General features: G+C 42.6%; 1 protein-coding gene across 1 annotated transcript; it reads right to left on the bottom strand.

Annotated features, from left to right (window-relative positions):
* Positions 1–837: 837 nt before the first annotated feature.
* LOC108879117 (importin-13-like) lies at positions 838–25,315 on the bottom strand. Its single transcript, XM_018670293.2, is given in 24 exon segments — positions 838–3,069; positions 3,219–3,400; positions 3,560–3,649; positions 3,790–3,848; positions 4,011–4,077; positions 5,684–5,736; positions 7,744–7,840; positions 8,703–8,840; positions 8,961–9,041; positions 9,480–9,632; positions 11,270–11,404; positions 11,636–11,662; positions 11,933–12,114; positions 12,250–12,397; positions 12,551–12,671; positions 12,964–13,130; positions 13,655–13,796; positions 14,239–14,379; positions 17,766–18,019; positions 18,513–18,566; positions 18,568–18,870; positions 18,961–19,086; positions 24,656–24,743; positions 25,182–25,315. Coding segments are annotated over 23 exon segments (2,886 nt in total). The 5' UTR covers positions 24,725–24,743; positions 25,182–25,315; the 3' UTR covers positions 838–2,972.
* Positions 25,316–25,616: the final 301 nt, after the last annotated feature.

The raw sequence follows: 25,616 nt of genomic DNA, 5'->3' as shown, positions 1-25,616 counted from the left end.
GGTATTCTGGGCTGTGGCGTAGCTTTTATTTGGTACAGTGAGGTCATGTCCGCAGTATTTATGTGACATTTGGGGCTTATTTGAACACTCTACAGTTAAAACCTCAAATTACTTACTGTTTATAAAGATGGTGAGTATTTTAAAGGCTACTTCTGGTGTTAGTCAGTACTAAACAAGGAGGCTACAAAATACAATAATTAAAAGAATAGGTATTTGTCCACTAGAAGTTAATTCCTGCAGTGTAGAGAGGACTTGGAAGAGCATTTAAAGGTTCATGGTGTGAAATAAAATGGTAAAGCTTTATTTTATGAGTCTGTAATATTTGATAATTTGCGAGGAAGTTTCCCATGGGAAAAAATCTCTGCTTCATTTAATAAAATTTGCAGAAAATATAACAAACCTGCTGAACTGTAATTGTAACAAATAATTTAACATTTTAGAGATATTCTTTTTGGTAGCTAGGAACAGTTAAACACCAACCTGACAAAGTTACTCTCAATTGCATGGATATGGTTGCTGATTGCTGCACTTTATTACTTCTGTGCCTCTCTTATATATATTTTTTTTATTTTTCTATTTTGGTCACCCTTGTTTCTTGCTGCTGTAACATGTGAATTTCCCGCAAGTGGGATAAATAAAGTCTATCTTAAATCTGAAAAATGAAAAGCAGTAAACTGCTTTTCTTTCATGTTTCAACTTACGTAGCGTACATTTACCTGCACCAGTACTTGATCATTTCAGTGAGCTTGTGAAAATATCTGCAGACACAGCTTGTCTTTGATGGAAGTGTTGAAAGAACAGAACGTAACTACTCCCACACACAGAAGAGTCAGGAGCTGCAGTCTTAGATATATTTAATAAATTAAAGCCAAGGTACAAAAAAAACAATGTACATATCATACCTCCCTCCCCTCCTCCACCTACCACTCCTTCTTTAAACTGTGACAAACATTTTTTAATTTAATTTCTCACCTCAGAGTGAGACCACAATACAGACAGAGGATCAGTGCTGAACGTCCAGTCATTCACAGTTCAAATCAGACTCGGAGGCAGGACAGCTTCACCCTCTAGAGCTGATTCTTGCCTCCAGTCTCTCCAGTCTAAATCATGTCTTTCTTCTGCAGTGTCGTACACACTGAATATGTTTGTCCCTTGAACCCACGAACCCCCCCTCACACCCCACCCCACCCCACAAAACACATACATGCTACATGTCTGCAGGCACCTCGGATAAGACAGAAGGATTAGACTGAGATAAAGTTTTATCAGAGACCACAGAGTACATTTCGATGCTGAGTGTTATTAGATGTCAACTGGTCCTGCTGATTCACAAGACAGTGTATTTTACAGCCGTCACATCACTTCACCAATAATGTCTCTGGTGTAATGGATGAGCACAGAATGTCGGTGCTAATTCATGTTGCAAGCGCTGAATAACTTTCTCAGAGATTTTATTACTGAACTCCAATCCTTCTTCGTCCTCTCCAAGGCAGTGACCCAGATGAATGACGGGATATTTGGGTAGCTTGATCACAAGCTTTTTGTTGAGAGTAGTAGTTGGTGTCAATAACAGACAGATGATGTGTGAGTCTGGTCAATGATTATCCAAATGATAAGGAGGTTTTAATGGCTGGGTTGTGATCGCCGGTGAGCGGCAGAGGTGAAATACTGGACGTGACTGGTCAGCCTTTTAGAAGAGAGTAGTCTGAATGAGTGTGGTTGGTGTGAAGAAATGAATGGATTCTTTGTTTAAAAGATAGGAGGAAGTTATGGATGTGTACAGTAGGTCCAATATAAGTGCACTGAACAAGTGGAAAAAAGTTAACATCTGTGCACACGCAACCTCTCATACATACAGGTATGAACACACGCATACACTCAAATACACAGAAGTGTTCAGCAATAACTGTTAATATTCACAACTTGATTAATATTTTTGCACGATTACAGTGACTAAGCAGTCCAACGTCAGGATTATTAATCCTTCCAAGCGCTCTGTTCCCCTCTCAGTTTCCATCCTGTGCTTCTTTCTCACTGCCAGCTACTATAATTCCTTTTCCCCCTCCAGCCATCACTCTAGGCAGTCCTGCTTTACCTAAGGGACCACTGAAATAAAAACCACTCTCTACAACCTGAGGAGACTGCAGTATGACTGGGTGGGACTGTGTGCACATGAGGTACAGCCCTATACACAGAGGGCTGGGTGAGAGAGCAGACTGTTTTTAAGTCCAAGTTTTGTGTTCTTCGGCTTTCTTTCTCCACTCATACTCCCTCAAAAGGCATATATAATCAAAAGAAGAGGACAAATTCACAAAACATTTCATGATAATTTGGCAATACAGTTTTCACGAGGGTATGAGTGGGAGTAAATATTATTGTACTAATGTCATTTTCCTGCAGAATCCCCCCGACATCGATCCTTCTCTCCTCCCATTAGCAGCAGCAAGACTGACGACCACCATCTCTCTATATGTGTACATATACATTTATATACTTAATTTGATTTATTTTGAAAAATAATGTCAAGTAGCTACGTACGATACCACTACCATTTCATATGGATGCTAATCACCAGGAAACAACCTAGGGAACCACAGGAAGATCTAGAAAGGCAGAACAAGACAGAGATAGAAGGAGGCGTGAGGCAGCATGCTGGGAGTGCTGCTCGAAGCTCTTTAAAAGAAAAAAGGAGAGGAGGAGAAACAGTCAATCTTGGAACAGAAAAAAGAAAATCAGAGCGGAGAGGACAGCCTCCCTACAGCCACCACAGGTTTAATGTTTGTCCATTAATCCGATGGCAGGTCTGTGCTGGAATGGTTCCATGTCTTGTCCTGCGGCGAGGCGGGTAATCGTTACAATCATTTCATGATATCTTCACTGACGGGGTTGGTGAGAACTGTGTTGTTGTGGCATCCAGCTGGTTTGCACTGAGGGCAGAGGTCACGGTTAGGTGAGAGTTCAGGGGTAGAGTTTCAGTATTCAGCGGCGTACTCTGTGCCATGGAGCCCTCTGCACAGTAGTGTGAACTCCTTCACTATGTCCTTCACCCTCCTCTTGTTCACTCGTTCTCTGTTATGGCAGAGGAGGAAAGGAGGGAGGGGGGCAAAGAAGAGAGGAAAACACATAAAATTACAAAATATATGAGAAAAATCATCTGGTTGACCAACTGGATAGACTCACTAGCTAATCAGCCTGTTGTCAGATGTCCGGCAGCGTACCTGAGGATCTGCTGTGAGAAATTGTCTTTCTGTTCAGCTGTGACCCGTGACGACGGGAACCCTGGAGGCTGCAGCGCCTCCTTCAACCACACAGCAAGCAGAGAAAAGCAGTGCTTGTTCAGACTGAAAAGCACTTCTGCAAACTGGTCCATCAGGCTCCGAGATGCCCCGCCCCCGATGCCCTGGAGAAGAGCGGAGGAGGCTTTTTACATGAGGGACTTAATTACAGCGAGAGAGGAAGAAAAGTTTGGAAAGTGACAATACTGCAAACTGCAGCAACAGTGGAATGATGAAACCTCTCTGTGGTGTGATGTGTAAATGTGTAATGTGGTGTTTCTCACCTCCAACACAGCCTGTACCAACAGCTTGCCCTCCTCCTGCACCACCCTGGCCAGTGGAGGCACATCTGAGCAGTGGGGTAACAGTTCAGTCTATGGCAGACATAACGAAGAGAGTCAAATGAGTCATTTATATCCAAAATGATGACTTAATTAATGTTCATATATTTGCAAGGTTTAACTGAAAACCTGTGTGTGCGTTAGTGTGTGTGTGTGTGTGTGTGTGTGCTCACAAAGAACAAGCACGTTGACTTGACTGTCGGAGCTTCAGGAAATTTGAGTGACAGAACTCCTAGAAGTGGGAGAGAGAGATAGCAACATAAATAAACTACTGAAGAATGGCGTCAAACATTTACAGTTTGTACTTTGTACAGACAGGAGCATATTTAAAAGGAACTGTAGCAAAAACACCTGGTGCAGTGTACTGGGGTGTGTGAACGATGTGCAAACTTACCACAGTGGAACACTGCTTTCACGTCAAGACTCTCGGACAAGAACAAATCGGGCTTCCGTTTGAGGGCCTAAGAGGCAGATAAAGGCATTAAACAGAGTATTTTTCTGTCGGCCCGACCCAATCGGTACTGCTTCACCACATTCCACTGCATAAGCTCCTTCAAAATACTGCTATCAACAATACCCGATCAGCCTGGTAGCCGGATCTGACAGCAACACAGGACTGACACCAGATCTGCCTACCAGGCTATAGTACTCTCTCCGTCTGTTTAGGAAAAACTATATCCAAACTCATACAGAGATCCTCCAATGCAGAACTCAGCAGGTATAACAAACAAATTGCAAAAAATCAAACTTTGAAATCATTGGAAACTTAAGTCAAACTAAAGGCAATGATGGTTTTGGCTTTGTTTCTTGAAATCAATCTTACTTGAAACATTACTTTTCCTTGTTTTTGGTTGACTGGATTGAATATGCAACAGAAGTGTGTAAGTAATTAACATGTGCAGATAAAGAGAAATACAACTCATCTTGTAATAATGAACTCATTCAGGATGGAGGAGAGGAGAGAGGGAGAGAGGGAAAGGGAGAGAGATGAAGGTCAGATCTATCCAAAGATAGAAAACAAAGGAAGAAGAATGAAGACGGAAGACAAAAATATAAAACAGAGGAGCCATCAGCCAATTTGTCTGAACTGATTAATATTAGTTGAATATTAATTCATTTGGGCTTTGATTGGCTCCGGGCTGGAATGACTTCAGAGGAGGACTGGGCTCAGAGACTAACCAGTCACCCGGGACCACAACGCTCACACAGACGCCATTACATCAACTTCCCAAGAGCACCGCGTCAACTCAAGTGTTTCATCTAAGGCTCAGAGTGCGTTGATGTTTTTCCAGGGAGCAAATGTGCCCTGATGTTGACTTTACAGAAAAAAAGGAAAAAAAGATTTAGTCAAAATTAAGTGTGGATTTTCATGCATAATACATTTATACGCATAAATGTCTAATTTTTCCAACATGTAGAGCAGTGTAATGAATCAATATGATAATTTATTGAAGGACAACATGGTCCTCTGTGAGTCATGAGAATCTTTCCAAAACCTAGCAGCTGTCAAAAATGCTCTGTCATCTCACAAAAAAGACTTTTCTCTGTCTTAGCTACAGATGATATTCACCTGACTGTGACAGCAGGTCTACGCAGTATTATTAAATATTGAAGAATTTGCAATGATGTAAAGATACTTGAAAGTCAGAACATCCTGCCATAGCAATGTGATTTTTAGAGGCTATTCTGTGTCAACAGTGCTTTGTATATTTTATCAAGACTGACAGAAAGAGATTAATGTGGTTGGTTTTTCTGCAGCTAAAATAAGAACGCTACATGAGATTGTTTGTGTGGCGAGGTGACTGTTAGAATCAAAAGCGTTTGAGGAGAGACGGACGTCTCTTTTTCAAACATTCCCTCACGTTTCATTCCACTGCCTCGCCTGTGTGATGGGACACCTTAAGGCCCGGTAACAAAGAATAGAAGGAGATATAGAGGAGGAGAGGACAGAGAAACAGGGAGAAACTAGAACAGGAGAGAGAGAGAGAGAGAGAGGGAGAGAGAGAGAGGGAGAGAGAGAGAGAGAGAGAAACCCAAAGTGAATGAAATAAGAAACCAAAAACACACCTGAGCTTGGAGTTGCATAAATGAATCAACAATATCAGGATGATCCCTGGGTCCTAAAATATAATAAAGATGAAACTTAAGAAATCATAAGAGAATAAGAATAATATACAAACAGCAACTGAATAGATTCAACAGTCATGTGGAAATAAAAGAGAACTCAAAAATATTTCATTGAAATAATTCACAGGTGAATAAGGAACAAAGGGGTAGAAGGAGGGAGGGGGGGGCATATGAAGCTTTGGCAGAGTCTTGGAAGAACAGACCAACCAAAAACAAAAAACAGGCAGAAGACAAAGACATGGGTCTGTTTGGAGAGAAAAAAAGAAAGAAGTAACGAGAGAAAAAGAACAAACCTAAAGAAATAAAAGTGGGTTTGGAGTGGGAACCCAGGAGGCACCTCTGTTACTGTTACAGTTTGGAGGAAAAGGGGCACCAAGCCTGAATGAATCCCCTTCCACCTCCTTCCCATGAGACACTGCTGGCATCACTGTGATCAAACAACAAGCAACACATTAACTCTCAGATTTAAATGAGTGCCTCAGGGAGAGAGGTGATCATCAGGGGTTCATTCAGAGCTGGTCAGAAAGATCCCCTTTGCTTCAAAAGTGAACCCATAGCCATCAGTATGAATCACGCTCAAAGATCAGGATAGGTCCTGATATCACTACCTCCCTTATGCTGGACACAGACTACAAGACTTTTTCAAATGTGACAGATTACAAATGATGCACAATTAAACACGATTCCTGTAGAAGCTTCTGGACTGAAGAAGAATCCACATCGAGATTCCTGACTTTCAAACATGGTTTACTCCGATGGCTTAAGATTGATGTTGGAAGGACTCCAACAGCAAACTTGTAATAAAACAGAACAAACGTCTGTAGTGAGCGCCCAGCTTTAGCTGTTCCCAGACTCCAAACAAGTTTCCTGCTCAATACCCCCCTCCAGCCCTCATCCACACACAACTCCTTGAGAGAATACAGGGCTTATTCAGAGGGCTGTGATGAGAAGCCCGACTCTAATCCTGGCACAGCAGTGGCTGCAGCCTTATTGAGCTGGCCACGCTCTGCTATGTCATATGTCAGCCGACTGAATAAGCTAGAGGTCTCTGTGCTGTGACTGTATCCTGTACTGATACTGTCTACTGAAGGGCACCTGCTCAGAAAAGAAAGAGTTTAGACGCAGGAGGAGAGGCAGCCATTACGTAACCAGTCAAAGCAGGAAAGGAAGAGAGGAAAAAAGGGACAACACAAAGGGAGGGGGAGCGGCAGACAGTCCTGATACAAGTACTCTAAGCCAAGAGTAGTGAATTGAATCATATCATCTCCTTGATGTCCATGTTATGTTGAGTGCAAATCAGAATGTCAGTCTGGCCATGGGGTCACGCACATGAGGATGAAACGTCATTTTCATGCAGCCCAACACTAAAACAGTAAATTCATCCACAAATTTGTAAATGTAAAAATAAATAAATAAAATTAAAAAAATAAAATAAAACAAAGACTGGGCTGATCAATATAGAAAACATGGCAACATGTTTGCTGTGTAAGCTTAAAGCAAATCATAATGGGCTTAAAATGATTTAATCAATGATCAGTGGCAACAGCAGTCTGCAGTGATAAAATCATCATCACTTTGCTTTTTTAGAACACGAAGCAGACAGACCACTCTGTGCTTCCACTTACATTAATGAGTAATGAGAACAAACGTTTAAAGGTCGACTGTGACAGCAGAGTCCAGTAACCTCTAACCTTTAGTCATTTTCCTATTTGTGGCCTCTAGGCTGGGCTATTTTATTGTCTAGAACTGTAGCAGCACATCAGCAATTAAAGCAGGAAATGGGAGAATATGTCATCAAAATATACATAAAATATGAAACAAATTTGTTTTCTTCTATTTTACAAATTTGTTTACAATGTCATTCTTTTCTCCTGCTACATCAAGTTATGATTTTGCACCCTGTGAAATAAAATATGATCAGAAGCATTCAGAAGTCTACTACTGCTTTGAACAGAAACAGTTCACAGTATTAACAGTCCCACCCCTGCTGGACCCCCTACCTTGCTGGAAGATGGACAGAGTTACCGAGGTAACTAGCTCAAACAGAGCCTTGATGGGTGGGAAGTGGTCTGTCTCGCTGGCAAAGATATGCACCATCTGAAACAGCAGGACTTCAAATCAGACACTCACTATGTTTATTTACACACAAGAAACCAGGTTATTACAGGCTGCAGCAGCAAATCACAGTGTCTTCGCATGCACTGCAGTAGCCTGATTACTTTCAAACCTGTGTTTACCTGCAGCTGGTTAATATTCAGACTTCTCACCTACTCCAGGACATATTTTTGAACCAAGGCTAGTGTGTTTTATTAGTCATGTTTCTCACTGCAGCCTGGTACAGTGAGTCAACAAGCTCTATAATAAAAGCAGTTTTCTTCTTACTCTGCAAATGTGTCTGAATTCCAAACCTCCTGTTCAGCTGTGGAAATGGACTTATTTAGACTTGTTTATTCCAGTGTCATTTTCAGTTTCAAGTTTGAACTTTAGTTGATTTGGATAGACCCACTGCTACAAGTAACGATCTGTCATCCCCTCACACTGCTGCCACAGTATCACTTTTCCTCCCTGAAGTTACGGTCATGTACATCCAAAGATTCACATAAACTGCCAAGAAATCAGGCTTCTCAAGCAGTAGTCTAACTCTGTTAGCTGGATTTCTCTTATCTTAGTCAAAGAAACCATGTTTTTTTGTGCAGACATTTCAAAAAATCAGGTTACTGCAGAAAGACAAAAATAATCAGACTACGCACAAATGCTGCTTGAGAAATCAGTCATGAAGACAAACTACCTGTAGGTAAAGTTTTACAAACTTACACTGTGTCCTCATTAACCTTGGATTCATTGGTGTGTAGCTCATTAGTTAATAAACAGCCCATTTTAACAAAGCTTTAAAAATCTCTCTGCATATAATCACATAGCACTAAAGACAGAATACTAACGTGTGTTTTTATGTGTGTACCTGTCGTGTGAGGTCGAGGGCTGAGGCCTGGGGAATCGTACTGTACATCTGCCCAAGCATCTCACTTAGCTGAGACACCATGGGAGCAAACTCGTGGAGCAGAGTCTTCACCGACTTTTCAAAGATAGCGCACACCGCCTGAGGAGCAACATGAGATCAGCTTCACTGAAATGTCTTCATATCTCTGAATTGTTTGTGGACCAATTTCTACAATAATAGAAGTCTGACAGTATGTGGGCGCACATGTTTACGACTAACCTCTACAACCTGCGAGTCATTGAGCCACTTGCTGAGTACCGTCTGTATGAGAGCAAACACTTGCTGCAAAACCACCACCACCTGAAGCACACAAACAAACTTCATTACACTTGAAGAAAATGAATAGAAAGCACAGTAATGAACAAGAAGCAGCATTAGACAGTAGCATTTACACATGGGTGCATGCCTTTAAGCAGAATTACTAATGACTATGGTTGAGTGACAGGGCACAATTTTCCTGTTGGCCACCCTCACCACTACAACCAGCGACAGCCAATGTATTTAGCCATGGATGCAGTAGGGGGGGCTGAGAGGAATAGAACTCATATGGCTGCAAGCACCATGTGCCCCGCTGTATTTCACAATTACCACACTGCAGTGTACTACAATACAAAGCCTTTAAATAGAAGTTACTGTATTAATCCCAATATCTCTCACCCATAAGCTCAATTGCTTATAGTAAGTGTATTTATAGTCAAACCCTGCCCTTGAGAATGACAATGGCGTGTGGTCACTGACCGGGTTTGGTCCAGGTGGGGGTGGGGCTGTTTTGACAGGTGGTGCTGAGCCGTCCGCTGACTCGTCATCCTGCTTGCTGATGTCGAGCGTGGTGAACAGATTGGACAGCAGTCCCAGTATGTGGATGATCGCTAATTTATTGGAAGGATTAGGCTGAAATAAGAAAAAAACAAAAGAAAACAACTGATAAATAAATGATTTCACCTAGCTAATATGAAACATAACCCCACTGTCCATCTGGCTCATTTAGTGCACTAGTGTTTGCCTTGAGAAATAACTGCTGAAATATTCAAGAGGACAAACAAATCTTAAAAGCTAGACATGATACTAAAATGTTAAATGTGGTGACATAAAGTAAAGATTAATCAGTCACAGTATTAGTAATTAATTATTGAACCATTTAGCCATGCAATACATGGGGTCATACTAAAGGCATAATTTAGGGCATTTTGCATTATTATTCATACAATAAATAGAGCAAAAAATTTTTATAGTACTTCAATCAACAAAATAATTAGTCAATAAATGATAATACATTTCAGTCCTGATTAAAAAATACAAACCACGAGTCAATGAGAAGGTATTTCGGTGGTGTGACAGACAGAAGGTAATGGCTCATTTTCTTGCCAGTTTTCTCAACGACTTTGCCAAACACACACACACACACACACACACACACACACACACACACACACACACACACACACCTCCCCCAGGTAAAATCTTTAATTAGGGTTTCACTAGCAGCGCTTAATCATTGCTCTGTCTCCATGGTGATGTGACAGAGCCAAAAGACTACAAGGAGGACAAAGATGTGGCTGCCACACCCTCTTACAGCAACATCGCCAATCTCTTGTTTAACATCTATGTTCCTAACAGTGTTGATGCTTTTACTGTAAAGCAGTCATCCTGCAACAACAACAGCATGTGAGCACATTATTCTTGACATCGTCATCAGAGTGACTCCATCAGCTTTTGCTGTCAGCCCTGTGAGACATCATGGTCATTCACCCCTGATGCAATGTAACCTGAAGGTCTTCCCACTAGGTGCCACTATTTGACTGGCTCCAGACACAGCACCTGATTTCTTAGTCTGATGTAATGCCGATACATCAAAAAGCTAGACAGAAAACAATAAGAGAGGGAGGAAGTTGGAGAGGATGGATGAGACAGTGTGCGACTGTGTGTGCTGTTTGGAGAGTGAGGGGTGAGACAGGGACAGAGACAGAGAGAGAAATGAAAAGCTTCATCTAAGCTGACACATCTACTCACCCCACCCGAGGTCTTTACTGAATGTAAAACAAGAGAGATTCTACTTCATTCCACATCCAGTAGATATCAAAAGATATCTATATTTTTAGATAACCTCCATATTTGTACTATCCAGCCTGACAGTCATAAAATCCAGGCTCCATTAGACCTGACATTTAAACAGGGTAACAAAATTTCCTTTGCATGACTGTGTGCATGCAAGTGATAAAAGCATGACCTACTGTATGCAGACACTTTTTCATTTTCTGAACTCTGAATTCATCTTGCTGTGGAGTGTGTGCGCGCGTGTGTGTGTTTGCATGAAGGAGATAAAGTGTGTCTCTGCTCCTTCCATGTGAGTCACTAGCCCATGGTGCAGGGTCAAATCCAATCTGGTCCCACAGAGAAATGTTCCACTGCAGTGACACCACACAGACACAAGGCCTGTTCCTATTGGACAGTGTCCAACTGTGCCTACTCTGTGTGTGTGTGTGTGTGTGTGTGTGTGTGTACTGTTACTCATTGGTTTGTGTACGCACCGTCTCATCTGCTAGCTTCTCCAGTTGCTGAATGTAGGGGGTGATGAGAGAGTGAAGGTTTCTTAAGATGTCTTCCACAGGGAGAGCAGAGAGCAGGAAGCCCAGAGCCTGCATCAGCCACATGCACTGACTCGTCTGCAGGAGGAGACGATCACAGGTTTAGCTTCACTTCAAACACAGGAGCTTAGAGTCATTCAAGAGTTTTATACTGAACAGACAGCAAAACACAACACATAACATGTCATCCTTAGAGTACAGGCTGCAAACAAGTTACATAATTCTTTTCACAGCATTCCTTATTTAAATGTCACTTCTGAACTGAGTGCCAAAACAGAGAGAGAGAGAGAGAGAGAGAGCTATACTGACCTTATGGATCTGCTTTATAAGCACCTCCTTGAGAGAAAAGAGTCAGAGTGATGGTTGTATTATTTTGAAAGTACAACAAAATCTTCTCAAATTAGCATGAAAAGAAATTCCAAAATAATACAGCTGAGGAGACGTCAAAGAGAAACTGTTATTTCTGGAAGATTACAAAAAGTCTGCAACACATTATCCATTAAAATTAAAAAATAAAATTGATTATTATTGGCTACTCTTATTGATCAACCAGATAGGAAAAGTAATAGCATATTTTTTAGAAAATGTATATATGTGCACACATACCTGAGAGACAGCTACTATGTTGGTTGCGTAGGGTGGCAAGTCATATTTGCATTCCCTACAAATTTTCTTGAGTGTAGAGACAGAGGAAACAGAGAGGTCTGGGTTCCCTAAAGCCTGTAGCACCAAGGGCAAGACACTGCTGAGCATCACTGGGTGGTCGGCCAACCATTCAGCCAGAGCACCTAGTGGGAGAACAGTTCAGATTCTGAATGAGAAACCATGTGTGTGTTACTGAACTAAAACACTGTCTTTTTCTACACATTTTAATTACACTTCATTTGTTTTAACTGCTATGACACAACCTGTAATTGTCTTACCTATTGTGAACATCACTGTGTCTGCTAATTGGACATTGTTGATGTTGATTCTGGGGATCAGTCCTATCAGGCCTGGGATAACATCTGAGTAATTCACATCTATCGTCTCAGCTATGGACTGGAAGCCGTACAGCAAAGCTTCTGTGTGCTAAAAAACGTATCCATGGAAAGTGAATGACCCAAAAATCAACATGAAAAATGCTGGCTTCTGTGCAACACTAAAAGAGACAGAAACTAGTTCAAATTATCTCTTTGCTTGTGTGTGTGTGTGTGTGTGTGTGTGTGTGTATGTCTCACCCACCTGCCACGATGTGGGCTGCTCTGCATTAGTCAACAGTCTCCCTAGTTTATCATACAGGTTACTCAGCAGCTCTGCTCCCAGCATCTCATACACGTACATGAGTGTGTCTGAGATATCCACCCTGAAGGACAGACGTGCAAAAACAGATATTTTAGGGGCATGTGATGTTGAAACCCTATCTGTTAATTCATTTGCCAGACAGGTTCTGCCCTCTCAGCTGCCAGTCCAGTGAGAGTCTATTAGAGAAAAACACACTCATTTGCTGACCAATCATCCTGTCAGCGAGTAATTTCTGAAACACTCAGGCTGTCACTGAAACACTTGTACACAACAGCATGCAGCAGAAATAGGCATGTACAAAACACAGAAGCAGGGCCAGGCATACAAATGCACACAAACAAAAATACACACACCTGTAGATCCTGAACTGCTCTTTCTCATCTGAGGACCAGGATGCGTACTCCTGGTCAGACGGGAACTGGGCTTTGTGCAGCAGAACGTCCACCAACTGAAAATACACTGGCCTGTAGACCTGCAGATACACTGCCTGCTTATCTGACTCAAATGACATGATTTCATCCTGAGGAGGGAGAAATAAGCAATGACAAGAAGAATTAGTCTTGGGTCTGGAATATAAAATTATTTCTGCACTTCACAGAGCAAAAACATCTGTCCTGGCTTACATAGTGTTTCCCCACACAAAGGCTGCAAACAGACACTCGAGTAAATTCACAAATACACAATCATCTAATATCTCTAACTTCACATTACCGGCTTACATAAACCCAGAAATTGATTATGCTGGATAACAGATGACAAAAAGCAAATGTTTCCAGACAAGCCGTCACATTTTATCATTTGAAAATTGGAGATAATGGCCAGACCCCAGTAAACAGCACATTTATACAATCAGGATGTGCAGAGAGAGTTCATGTCCATGTTTTCATAGTTTGTCTAAATACAACTGTTTAAATCAAGTGCTTATTGAGACTTGCCATACCACAATGGAAAATGTGCAGTGGCTCTTTAATTGACAAATTAGCATAACAATACGTTAATAGTAAGTTAGAGTACATAATGAGATCAGAGTTTAACATTCCTTACTTGTAATGTGTACCAGAATGTGAGTGTGAGGGAGCTGGTGGTCTCATTGACCGGGTAGTGGCCAGGGATGCCTGTACAAAACATGATCATGTTGACTAGAGCCAGGAAGCTTTGCCAGTGATCCACCTGCTCCAACAGAGTCCTAGAGAAAGAGGTGGATGTAAGGGGGAGAGAGGGAGAGGGAGAGAGAGGGAGAGGGAGAGAGGGGGAGAGAGAGAGAGTGTTATTCAACAGCTGTCCGCTGCAGTAGGTACACAGGTAAACTAGCACCTTTCTCTTTCTGTGCTACACTCATTAGACACAACAACACATGAAAAGGAAGTGGTGGAAGTAGAAACTGCACAGTCTGACACTAGACAGTGTTGTTTGGCTGATGGGCCATTTTGCTGAGAGTAGTTTAAAAACTGGCCAAGATTTTGTTTTTTGATTGGCTAAAACACTTTTTTTTTATTTGTTGCTTTCAATATAACTGAATATTTCTCCCAGGACTGAATAATTTTTGAGTTGTGTATGGAAATAATTCTGGCCAGGAAAAATGTTTTTTTTTTTACACTGATGCAGGCCTACATAAAACATACACACACCTGGAGTGGTTCTCTCCTAGTGTGACAGCGATCCGACAGATACCGTGGCACGTCTCCATGTCTCCATTCTGAACAGCCTCTCTGAGCTGCTCCTGGAGGGCCAGCACTTGAGGAACCAGTTTCAGCAAAGTGTTCACATATCTACAACACATGCACACAGACAGGGAAAAAACAGGATTGACAGTTAAGAGTCCAGTTCATTTGAAGAAATTGAGTTAAAAGCAGACACAGTGCTGTACAGGGGAGAAGAACATCACATGCACAGCCAGTGAGCCTCGCCTGGTGAATATAAAGCTGACTCACACCGCTCACAGCTAGGTTGATGTATTTATTGCTCTTTCTCAAGACAAGTGTTTATTTCAAATCAAATCTCAGTCCAAGTCAGTCCAACCTCTGATCCAGCACACCCACCCCTAAAAACCCACACATCTACCAGGGAACCAGAGAATCTATTCAAAGCTCCTGCTCAGAGCTGCGCTGCTGTCAGTTATTATTCTGTCTTCTTCCTGCTGTCTCAGCCGTCTATAATTCCCTAACTCCAGCTAAAACATACACATGTGCTGACATGCACGTACATACACACACACACACACACACACAAACTCACACAGACACGAGTGTCCACCCCTCAACACTGGCTCAGATTTTCTCATGTGACAACATCAGACAACATCCTCCTGTCATCTTTAATGACAACGAGTGAAGGGGTGACATTTAGAGATGAAGGGCGTGCGTGTGTGTGCCTGAATGTCACTGATGAGATTATGTGTGTGTGTGAATAATGCAAATGTAAACCATGTAATGTGTGTGTCAGTCCCAGGGGGGTTCTGTGGTATGCAGCCGGTGCTCCATCTTTCCTGAGAACATCAATAACGACGTGGGTCTATGTTAATGAATATTTATCAATGACACGGCAAGGTTGTGCGACTTAAACAGTATTTGGGAAAAAAGCAACAACAACAACGAAAAGGCACCAAACACAACCTGAATGACTACTGTTTTTCTGAGGATCTAATCTAGGGCTGCCACTTTTGAGATTTTAATAATGAATTCATCTGCCAGTTATTTTTTCAACTGATCATCCAATAATTTTAACCATGAAATGTCAAAAAATTGTGAAAAAGATCCATTTCAAATACGCACAGACCAAAGTGACATCTTCAAATACCTTATTTTGTCAGACCAAAAGTCTATTTACAATGACAGAAAACAGCAAATCCTCACACTGGAGAAGCTGGATCCAAAAAAGGTCAAATAACTAATTGTAATTCAAATAATCAAAACTGTTGATTCATTTTGAGTCCACTGATTAATCAGCTAATTGTTGCGATCCCTTATTGAGCTGCAGGAGCCAAACAAAAAAAGTGGCCAAAGAAAATGACGCAGATACATGTCCTCTGCTCTGCAGGTTAAATGCATATCTTACCACAGTCCTGGGGAAGCATTTATTATTCTAATTTCCCCCAGGGCCTCTTATGAGCTGAGGCACTGGATCTATGGTCCTGTGTTATGAAGCTGGGTCCCCTACTCAGCAGCCCACGCTGATTCAGCCTTCTCTGGAGAGAGCTCCACCCTGTTGAGATGTGATGTGTATGAATCTGGGCCTCCATCTAATAAGCCAGTACCTGTGTGTATACTGGCCTACATCCTCTGTGTTTGGCTGTCTGAGTAACTCTGAGAGAGCAGCAGCAGGGACCAACTGCACTTAACTCTGACTGACTGTGACTGCGTGTGTGTGTGTGTGGTGTGTGTGTGTGTGTGTGTTAATTTGAATGGCAGACTGCACTCGTGCACTCAGAAGATCATTTATTTTTAACAAGGTGCTTTGCAGATGCAGGTCATGCACTCTTAGCTCTTGAAAAGAGGACTTGGTGTGTATGCAATGCGATTAAAAGGGCAAGATAGATTTGATTTGAATGTGTTTCCCCATTTCCCTCATAAGAGATGGCATTCTGGTGGTTCCTCTGAGACTGTCTGCTGCAGTCTCCTCTTCTCTAACTCACAGTTGCCTGTCCTCTCCTCTTTTGCTCCCTGCCCTGCCGTTATACACTTCCATATACCCTCCATCCTGACTCCTCCTTTATTCCCTCCACCTCCCCCCTCCCCCACCTCTGATCCCCTCTGCAATTACTGCAACACTCCAAGACAGGGGAAATGGGTTGCCTGGCAACAGGATGCAGCTGGACCAATAGCATCCCCCCAAATGAGTTGACTGTAATGTGTTTAAACAGAGGGAGAGAACAAGAGACAGGGAGGAGGGCTTATTACTGATTGTGAGAGAGGAGAGAGGGGAAACGAAGAGCGCAAAGAAAGAGAGGCAGAAAAGATAAAAGATAAAAGAGGTAAAAAATAAACAAAGAAGAATCTACAGATGGAAAAAAAGGTGGGCTATGACTTCCAAGAGAGGATGGAGAATAAAACCTTATGCCTAGTCTTCTTACAGATTCATTTGTTTTCCTTCTAGCTGCTGGATGCAGACACAAGAAAGACAATATAGCTACTGAAATGTAACTCCATAAATCACACAAAGCACTGACAACAACAGAGACCCCATGTGTCACAAGAGATACCACTAATGAGACAGTCAAGACTTTTGGGAGGATATGACAAACACACACTGACAAACATGCACATGACACAGGGGTGTGATCAATTTTGAGTAACATACAAAAAAGTAAGAGGGAGGGAAACTGGTATTGAAAATTAGTGGACACTTAAGATCTTAAGATCTGAAATTTTTAAATGAAATCAGAAGAATCCCATCTCTAACTAACACAGTCTATTCTAAAAGCCCAGCAACACTTTGCTGAGGATCCTCTACCTGTAACTTCACTGATATTAATCGTCTTCCCACCATCTGCTCGGCATAATATCAGTGTGTTTAAACTGACTTGTCAGCAGCAACTTCACAGATGTAGCCCCCACCCCCTCCCCCGTCTGTGAAGCGGTGCAGTGGTATGGAGGATGAAGTCTTTTATTCTTGCACACTTTCGCACCTTCCCCTACCCTCCTCCTTCTCTAGCACCCTCTCTTCTCTTTGCATCGTCCTGTCACCCCCACCCTCACCCTCCCTCTCCCTCTCCCTCTCTCTCTCTCTCCCTCCCGCTCTCCCTCTCTCTAGGGGAGGGGTAATGGGTGCCTGCCATGTCTGAATCAGCCAGGGCATGATGACATCTCTCCCCAGCTCTGTAACCATGGCAACGCCAGCCAACCGAGAAATGCCGCTCTCCTCCCCCTGGCTGTCAACTTGCCCTGTATCAATCCCTCCTTCCTTCCCTCCATTCCTCCCTGACGCCCTTCCAGTGCCCACCCTGTCTGTTTCCTGCTGTTGGCTAATGCATCTTTTCTTCCCCTCTCTTCTCTCACTTTTGCTCTCCTCCTCTACCTCTATTTTTCGCTCTAGTGTAATTTCTACAGTCATTACCATGACAAGCTTTCATGCCAGTATCATTACTTCTTTCTTCTGCCTTTTTTCTTGGATTGGTATGCCAGTATGAGTACAAACGCTGGCACACATTTGTACACACCTTTGGGAGTCGGGCTGTGAAATGGCGTTGACTATTGCCTCTACTGCTGTGTCGAAGAGCTCTGGGTCAGGCAGGGCACTGAAGCAGTCGTGCACCAGGCCTTCGCTCTCGTTGAGGGGCACATCCAGCAGCACCCAGGATGACAGGCAGCGTAGCACGCGAGCTTTCACTGCCCCGGGGCTGTCCGCCCGTCGCAGCAGTTGCTGCAATAAGGGACACACTGACCCCCACTCCCGGCCCAGGGCACCCCGAACCTAGAGGGAGTATAATAACAAGGGTCAGACTGTTAGTGTACTGCTCATGTTGTACAGTATGAGTTGACCTGGGTATCGAGGTTTTTTGTAATGGTGCCATCAACATATAACACTTTTTTCCCTTTTTTACTGATACCAATATGATGATTTTTAATACCTTTATTTGGAATGAACTGTTTTTAATACAAATCCCTTGTTTTGGTAAATTAAAGAAACTGGCCAAACCTTTCAAAATGTCATGTATTAACAAGTCTGCTGACATAAAATAGTTGTACAATTGCAAGACTAACTAAGACAACTAAACACGACTATGGATGTGACAAAGTATTCACTCTGAGCTTCCGGGACTTGGCCATGATCAATACTTGGCACTTAAGATACAATTCAGCCAGTACTGATGAAAAAATTAGTTAAAAATAAAAACCTGTGAATAGTGCGCAGGTGGTCATCACCACCCGCAGAGCTGGGAGTGGGCGGCTGCCTGCAGACATACCTGTCCCTTTCGGTACTGTGGCAGGCGACTGGTCTGGAACTCTTCAGGCAGGACAGGTGAGCAGCTCCAGCAATGCCAGGCAGCGTGCCCGCCCATCCACCCCTCCCCCCTCCTCCTGGAATACCCGCACCATCTCTGCCACTGCGCCTGGCCAGGCCTCGGGCATTGTGTTGAGCGCTAGAGAGGCCAGGGCCACACACAGCCGGGTGAGCACCATCTTGGAGCCGGAGGAGAAGCAGGCAATCTGGGAGAACAGCTGGGTCTTCAGAGACTCATACTGGTCTGTGGGGATGTCTGACCAGTAGCGAGAAATCTTGGTGTGAAGTGCACTAGCGCCGAAGTACTGGATCTCGGGCACCTGTAAGAAATGATAAGATGGATGCAAATGACGCAAAATGCTTTTTTTTAAGTGTGCATGTGTTCATGTGAGTGGGTGTGTACACTGTACCTTGTCTGGGCTCAGCAGGGCCCAGCAAAACTGCCAGGCCTGAGGCGAGACCTGAGCCTGCATCAGCCATTTCTGGGCCAGATTCTTGTTTTCTATATTAGGATCATAGTACAACTGGTGGAGAGCCTAAGAGGAGAAGAGAAAGAAAAAAATAAAACTGAGAAAAGTCAAAGGATTCATACGTACGTACATCTGTCAACAGTTGAATGGTTGAACAACTTTGCATGAACAAAACCCCCATACACAATAGTGACTGTGAGGAAAGCAGACCAGCTGAGAGAAGACATACAGAGTCCTTTGAGCTCTTGTTTGGTGGAAAGCACTGGTTACCTTGAGAAAATAACATCTTTTTCTCACTTGCAAACAGGCAAACACACAGACACATAGTGGATGGTCTACTGTGAAAACCTGAACAATGGAAAAAGCAATGACCTGAAAACAGCACTCTCTGAAATACAGCTGTGAGTAATTTGAGTACTTGAGTGCATGGAGAACAAGAAGGAGAGAGCCAAAGAGAAAGCAGATAAAGGATGAGTTTAAAAGAGGGAAAAAAAAGAGAGGAAAATGGCAGCATTAATTAAACAGACACCTCTAATCCTAGCAGTGCCAGAAGAGAGGTTTAGGCACTACTCTGCAAAAATGCCTGTTTTTTTCCTTTCAGTCTCACACACATATGTACATGCTCACTGAACTAAACCTGCTGGCAGCCAACACTAAGTGTCTGACAAGCAACACGGGAAAAAATCTATTCAGGGAGCTTCTGATCCTTGTCTTTTACCCCTGAAGCCTGCTCACATCAATTCTTCCACCACTAGCCACTCTCTCCCTCAAGCCTAAACGATCCATCCAGTTTCATTCCATCCATCAGCTCTCTATCCTCATCTGAGTCTTCTTCTAAAACATTTCTCTCCATCCCCTCATTACAGAAGTTTAGGCTGTCTAACAAGGGAGGATGAATAATACTGTAAAGAGACCATGATGGGTCACAGAGTATGATGATGTCATTGCAGCTGTAGAGAAGAATATAAATATAGCATCTATACCTACTGAAAGCCGAGAGTCTCAGGTGGTGTTCTCTCCCCGTCATCCTGAAACACAATTATCTATGTCTCTACTTACTGTTAGCGAATCTGAACATGGCTGGTTGGATGTTAATGAGCTGACCAGAGAGCTGGGTGGCATTTGTACTTAAATGTGAGAGAGAGAGCTATAGGTGCAGGTTCAGTATGTGCAGCAGGTACTGTATGTACAGTATGAATGTGGCTTTGACTTTTCTTAGCTGGTAGGTCTCTGTACTCCACTCCCTCTGCCTCTCTTTAGGCTTTCCTGGAACTTTTTAAATCTAAAGCTGAACAGGTTAATATAGACAGAGCTGCGTGACAAAACCAATGAAATATGAATGTGTTGTATTTTGGCAAGGTCTGTGCATGAATCACTATCTTGCCTTCATTCTAAAAAGCATTAGCATTAGGATGGTTTTTGTTAGTCAGCTCCACTCTGCCCTTTCTGTAAACGAGGCTGTGATATCCGAGTTCAAAGCAGCAGCAGATCATTACTGCAGTCCACCGTGTGATCGCAGACCTCTCCTTATCCAATCATAAACAGCGCTGTGTCTGTGTCTGAGCATGTCTCTTCTTCCTTGGTTTATTATCAAAGTGCAAGGCACAAAACAGTCTGTTCATTTTGCTGCTTTAATCTTCTCACAAAGAACCACCGCCTGTCTCCTCCTAGAAATCACGGCAGACGTGCAGCAGTTATCTCCACTAACCGTAATTGCCCGTTATTAATTGGTTATTGAAACGAGCAAAAAGCACCTACACCCCTAGAAATAGCAGTGTTTATTTGCAGCTGAGGCAGTGAATGCAGCTGAAGCAACTAACCACATCTCCAGATGGTGGCAACCTGCCTGAACCACCTGGCTTCACCTGAGGATGGCGTGCTCTTGGCAGACGCTGTCAAAGGTCATTAGCCTCCTCCTCTGTTCTTTTGCAAATGAGAGGAGGAAGGGAAGAGGGATGCAAGTGAAAAAACATGGCTCAGTTAGACAGATTCACCATCTGCTCTCACATAGAACCACAGATTTAGTGTGGCTGGTATACGCTTGTGTTCTCACTACTGAGCCCAGGAGAATAACTACAGTGTGGGTCCTGAGCGGTGTTAACAAAGAACACTACAACGCCTATACTATATAGAACAGATATGAAACAAATCCATCAGGTAGGATTGGTAATCCTTAAATAATTATTTCTCTTATTAAAATTAATAGCAAGTACAAGGCAAGAGATGTAGATAATGAGAAGCAGATGGGTTGGAAAAGGGGCAGCCTTTTGTCATGTTTAAGTAAACAACATAGAAATCATAGAAATCAACAACATAGAAATCGTTGTTTTCCCCAGATACTTATGAGGCATAAACGTGCAAGCCTACACACACACACACTTTGGATACGTCTTTGCACACAGTTCACACACAGGAGGTAACAACACTTCTCTGCCATTGGTTCACTATGAGCCATCTGTCCACTACAGTGTCACGCTCAAAGTCATTGTAGTGATGGGAAGGCAGCGCTGGTGGAGCTGTGCTGCAGAAGGCAGCATCACACCACTGACCCATCATGACACTGTGCTATAACTGTGAGAATCAAAGACATGCAGAGGGATGATGATTAATGAGGGAACAAAGAAGAATAGTTTGTGTGTGAGTGTGCGCGGGTGGTTGTTGACAGCACATGGCCAAGACAGAAATTAAGAATACCATGTTGCCAATAGTGATAAAATCTCAGCACATGTACACTTGTACCAAGTGTCTCAACATGCAAACATCAGTACCATGAAGTATTTCCTTTTCAACCGCATAATTCACAAGATTGATAAGCTACAGTTACTCAACCAATAGACATATGATACCATCTTTAAACCTGCTAACACATACACATGAAAAATTAAAAATATGCATACAATAGCACATGTTCATCATTTAACCTACAAGATACGTGTTCCACCTTGAGCCTATATATATTTCTGTAAATAAGTGGGTAGTAATACTCACGATGACTCTTTTCCGTCCGAAATAGCCTCTCATGCCACCACAAAACTACTCAATACACCACGCAGTATTTCTCAGTGTCAGATTTCTCTGCCCTGCTGTGTTTTGTACTATGTTAGCTAGCAGGCTGAATCATCTCCTGTGCATTCCATAAAACTATTAAATAAGAAGACAGAACATGTTGTCACATACATCTGATCCTAACTTTACTTAAAGAGTTTCCAAATGGCAGAAAATGCATCACATGCCAAGAGCCTGGGAGCTGATCACTGCTGAACAGGCCTCGAAAGCCTCCTATGGAAAGAATCCTGTGTGGGCAGAAGGCTGACCAGGTGATTACAGATAATTACGGTAGCAGAGAGCTGTCCCTGACCAAGTGCCCTTGGGCAAGATGCTGACCCAGTAGTGCGCTGCGCTTGTTTCTGGTGGTACAGTAGCTGTTTGTCTCAGGGGAGAAATGCAAAATGACAAAACCCTGACTTGCACACTGTTGAACAACACAGTGTAGAGCTCTGAGTCTACTCTAAAATCCACTTGCTTGCTTGGTGGACAGTGGTTCTGAAGCTAATTATAGTCAAGCGGAAATTTAAGGCAGTGTACAAACCCATTCATTACACACACAAAGTTACTGACAATGTGGTACTTTGTTTCACAGACCCAAGACTGAACAAAGGCCTTTCTATTGGAGACATACAAACACTGGGCCAGGAACCATCATCTCCACCACATCCCACTGTACAAAAGTGACAGCTCTGCACTGCTAGTCTTTTTTTCTTTATTTCACTCTTTTAGCAACTGCATTTACTCTTATCATCTTATGAGAGGCCCAACTTTTCTTTTGATTGATGTCCTCAGATGAACATTATGACATGTCTCCTGGTAGTGTGAGTATTTACAGTTACCTGCTGCTCTGACTGTCTGACTGGCAGAGAGCATAACTGAATTACTGAAATAGCAACATCTCTTTCTCTTCTAAATGCATTTAGCTGGTGGTGTGATGCAGATACTAATATGATGCTTTTAGATGCGCACACTGATTCTAAAGAAACCCTTTGTCTCCCTCTTATTCCACTGAATGAACAGCATCATGCTGACTTAATCATGCTGATTAACTGCAGATATGTCATCCTCTAAACATTTTCTAGAAAAAAAATAATAATCTCACCCAAACAGTCTAAATATGCTTTCTAAAAAATGGCTGAGTCTCAGAGGAACAATATCTCATCAGTTTTGAGATGCAAGTGTGGTGTAATTACTAAAGTGTTCATAGCCTTCATGGGACATGATACTTCAGATGCTGTTTGTTGTGTTTTATCAGTCAATGAGATTATTGATAGAGCTGTACTACTTGGAGCAGACTGATGCTGATTACACAGGACCTAAAAATGCACCTTAAACTGTAAAACCCTCAAAAAGTAACAATATTTTACAACGTAAAAAAACGTATATTTAACATGTGGCTCAGATTATTTTTTAATGATGAATGTCATGCGCTATTGTTGCTCATTTGGGGTGTTATGGCAAGCAATGGTTCACTTCCATTGTGTTGGAGACACTTACAGGCTGGAAAACACACACACAAAAAATAGACTGATGTATTGAAATATTCAATGCAGATTTGTGAGGTTGAGTTTCAGTCACTCACACCAAAAATACCCTAATACATAATAACCAATTATTTATAAACCCTGTCAGTTACATTAATTATACATGTACTTTGGTATGCATATCATATGTACTAGTGTTTCCTGCAACTTTAGCTCAACTCCCCACCCACCCATTCTCTCCACCTGCAGAAATGAAATAGAACAAATGAATACAGAGATTGTCCAAAGAGCGACAGGACCTTGTTCACTGTTTGTCATTCTTCCTCTTTTTATTAAATCAGAAAACACAGTATCAAGCCAAGCCGTTTTCCCCACAGGAATACGCCTCTCTCCCTTAAACCTGCCTCTAATCATATCTGTCGCATCACCAACCTCCTCCCACCCCCCTCCTTTTTCTTTACTGGCACTGTCACAGACATCAACCCTGTCCCACCCCTCCCTCCCCTCATCCCCCAATCCATCTCATCACATCAACTCTGCTCCTTCACAGGAGCACCTTTCTCACTCTCTCTCCCTCCATCTTCCCCATTGTCTCCCCACCCATCCGCTCGCGTCCGAGTCAGTGGCCACCCAGCAGGGAGATTCATCACAACAATCTGGCAGCCACAAGCAGAACAGCCAAGCCGGCGCGCGCGCACACGCACACACACACACACACACACAGAAATATATTCAGTCAAATAATACCAAGACAAACATTTCATACCAACACATATGGCAAACAACCGATGGGCTACAACCTGTTATTTTACTCTCATCTGCTCGTTCTTTCTGAACATCGGCCATTAAGTAAAAACTCATTTAAATATGTGAGAACAGATGTAACAGACACAGAGTAGCTGAATCCCTGTACGCAAGTAAAGCCACATTATCTCTCCAAAGGAAATCAATGCCTACATTATGCAAAATAAATAAAGCTGTTGCGCTTTATTTCTCGAGCTGTTTGTTTCACTTAAAACATGACGACTTATTAAGTCCACAAACCCCCGGTGCTGTGTAAGCCGACCGGCAGCTGACAATGGCTTACTGATCCCAAAACTCACCTTCTCTACGTTTTCCACCGTAAAGTCCAGGGCGTCCGGTGTGGCTGCTATCCTCCCCGGCGTCTCCATATCTCCGCTGAGTACGGAGCTGTCAAATGATCAAAGAGGAGCAACACATTCATGAGCTAACAGTCGATGTTAAACTTTCATTTCTAGACGGTGCCATTTTTATAATACATCCACAACAACAATCGGATTCTATAAGTCATCTGGACCATCTCATAAATTTAGGTTTTACGGATCACACGAGAAGCTAACCGGCAAGCTAACATTAGCTCCTTAACTTAAGAACAGGCTAGCTGACGCTAACCTCCACTATAGACAAATACTATAGCAACGGCTAGCACCACTATGCTAACGCCAAACTAGCTAACATAGCAATGCATGTAACTTAACGTCTCTCTGGGGCCAAATGACACCAAGCGAGACGGGTATACAAGCATTTCCAGAGTGTGACAGTATTATCAAAACAGTGCCGTCTCCATGTATAATCTTCAGGCTGTCAAAATGACTGTTATTTTAACACCTTTCTGTCCTGCGACGGTATGAGACGATGCTGGCAGCTCCCTGCCGCTTTTCTGCCTCTGCTCCGTCACCGGGAGGTTTTTGCTACATTCACGCGCTGTGGGAAATAGCGTAACCACAGCGTAACTGGTCAAGGACCACCCAATAACACGGCAAATGAAACAGCAATTTCTTAACTTCCCAACATATTTAAAGGCGGAGAATATACGAAAACTGAAAAAAATAACAGACAAATCCTCTGTTTTGTTTTTACGTTTTATTACATGTATTGTTAGTGTTCGTAAATTATCGGTGCAGCTTCTATCTTGTTTGTCAATAAATAATAATTAAACAACGCCTATCTTGTGTTTCAGGTTCGTTTTGTTTATTTTTACTGCCAAGGGCCTCTGAATCCGCTACAAAACGGGTTTTTTCAATCATCGTATATTATATAAGA

This window comes from Lates calcarifer, linkage group LG17 (genome assembly GCF_001640805.2).
Source record: "Lates calcarifer isolate ASB-BC8 linkage group LG17, TLL_Latcal_v3, whole genome shotgun sequence".
Lineage (NCBI taxonomy): Eukaryota > Metazoa > Chordata > Actinopteri > Centropomidae > Lates > Lates calcarifer.
The sequence above is the reverse complement of the archived record's forward strand: the minus strand, read 5'-3'. Positions and strand labels throughout refer to the sequence as shown.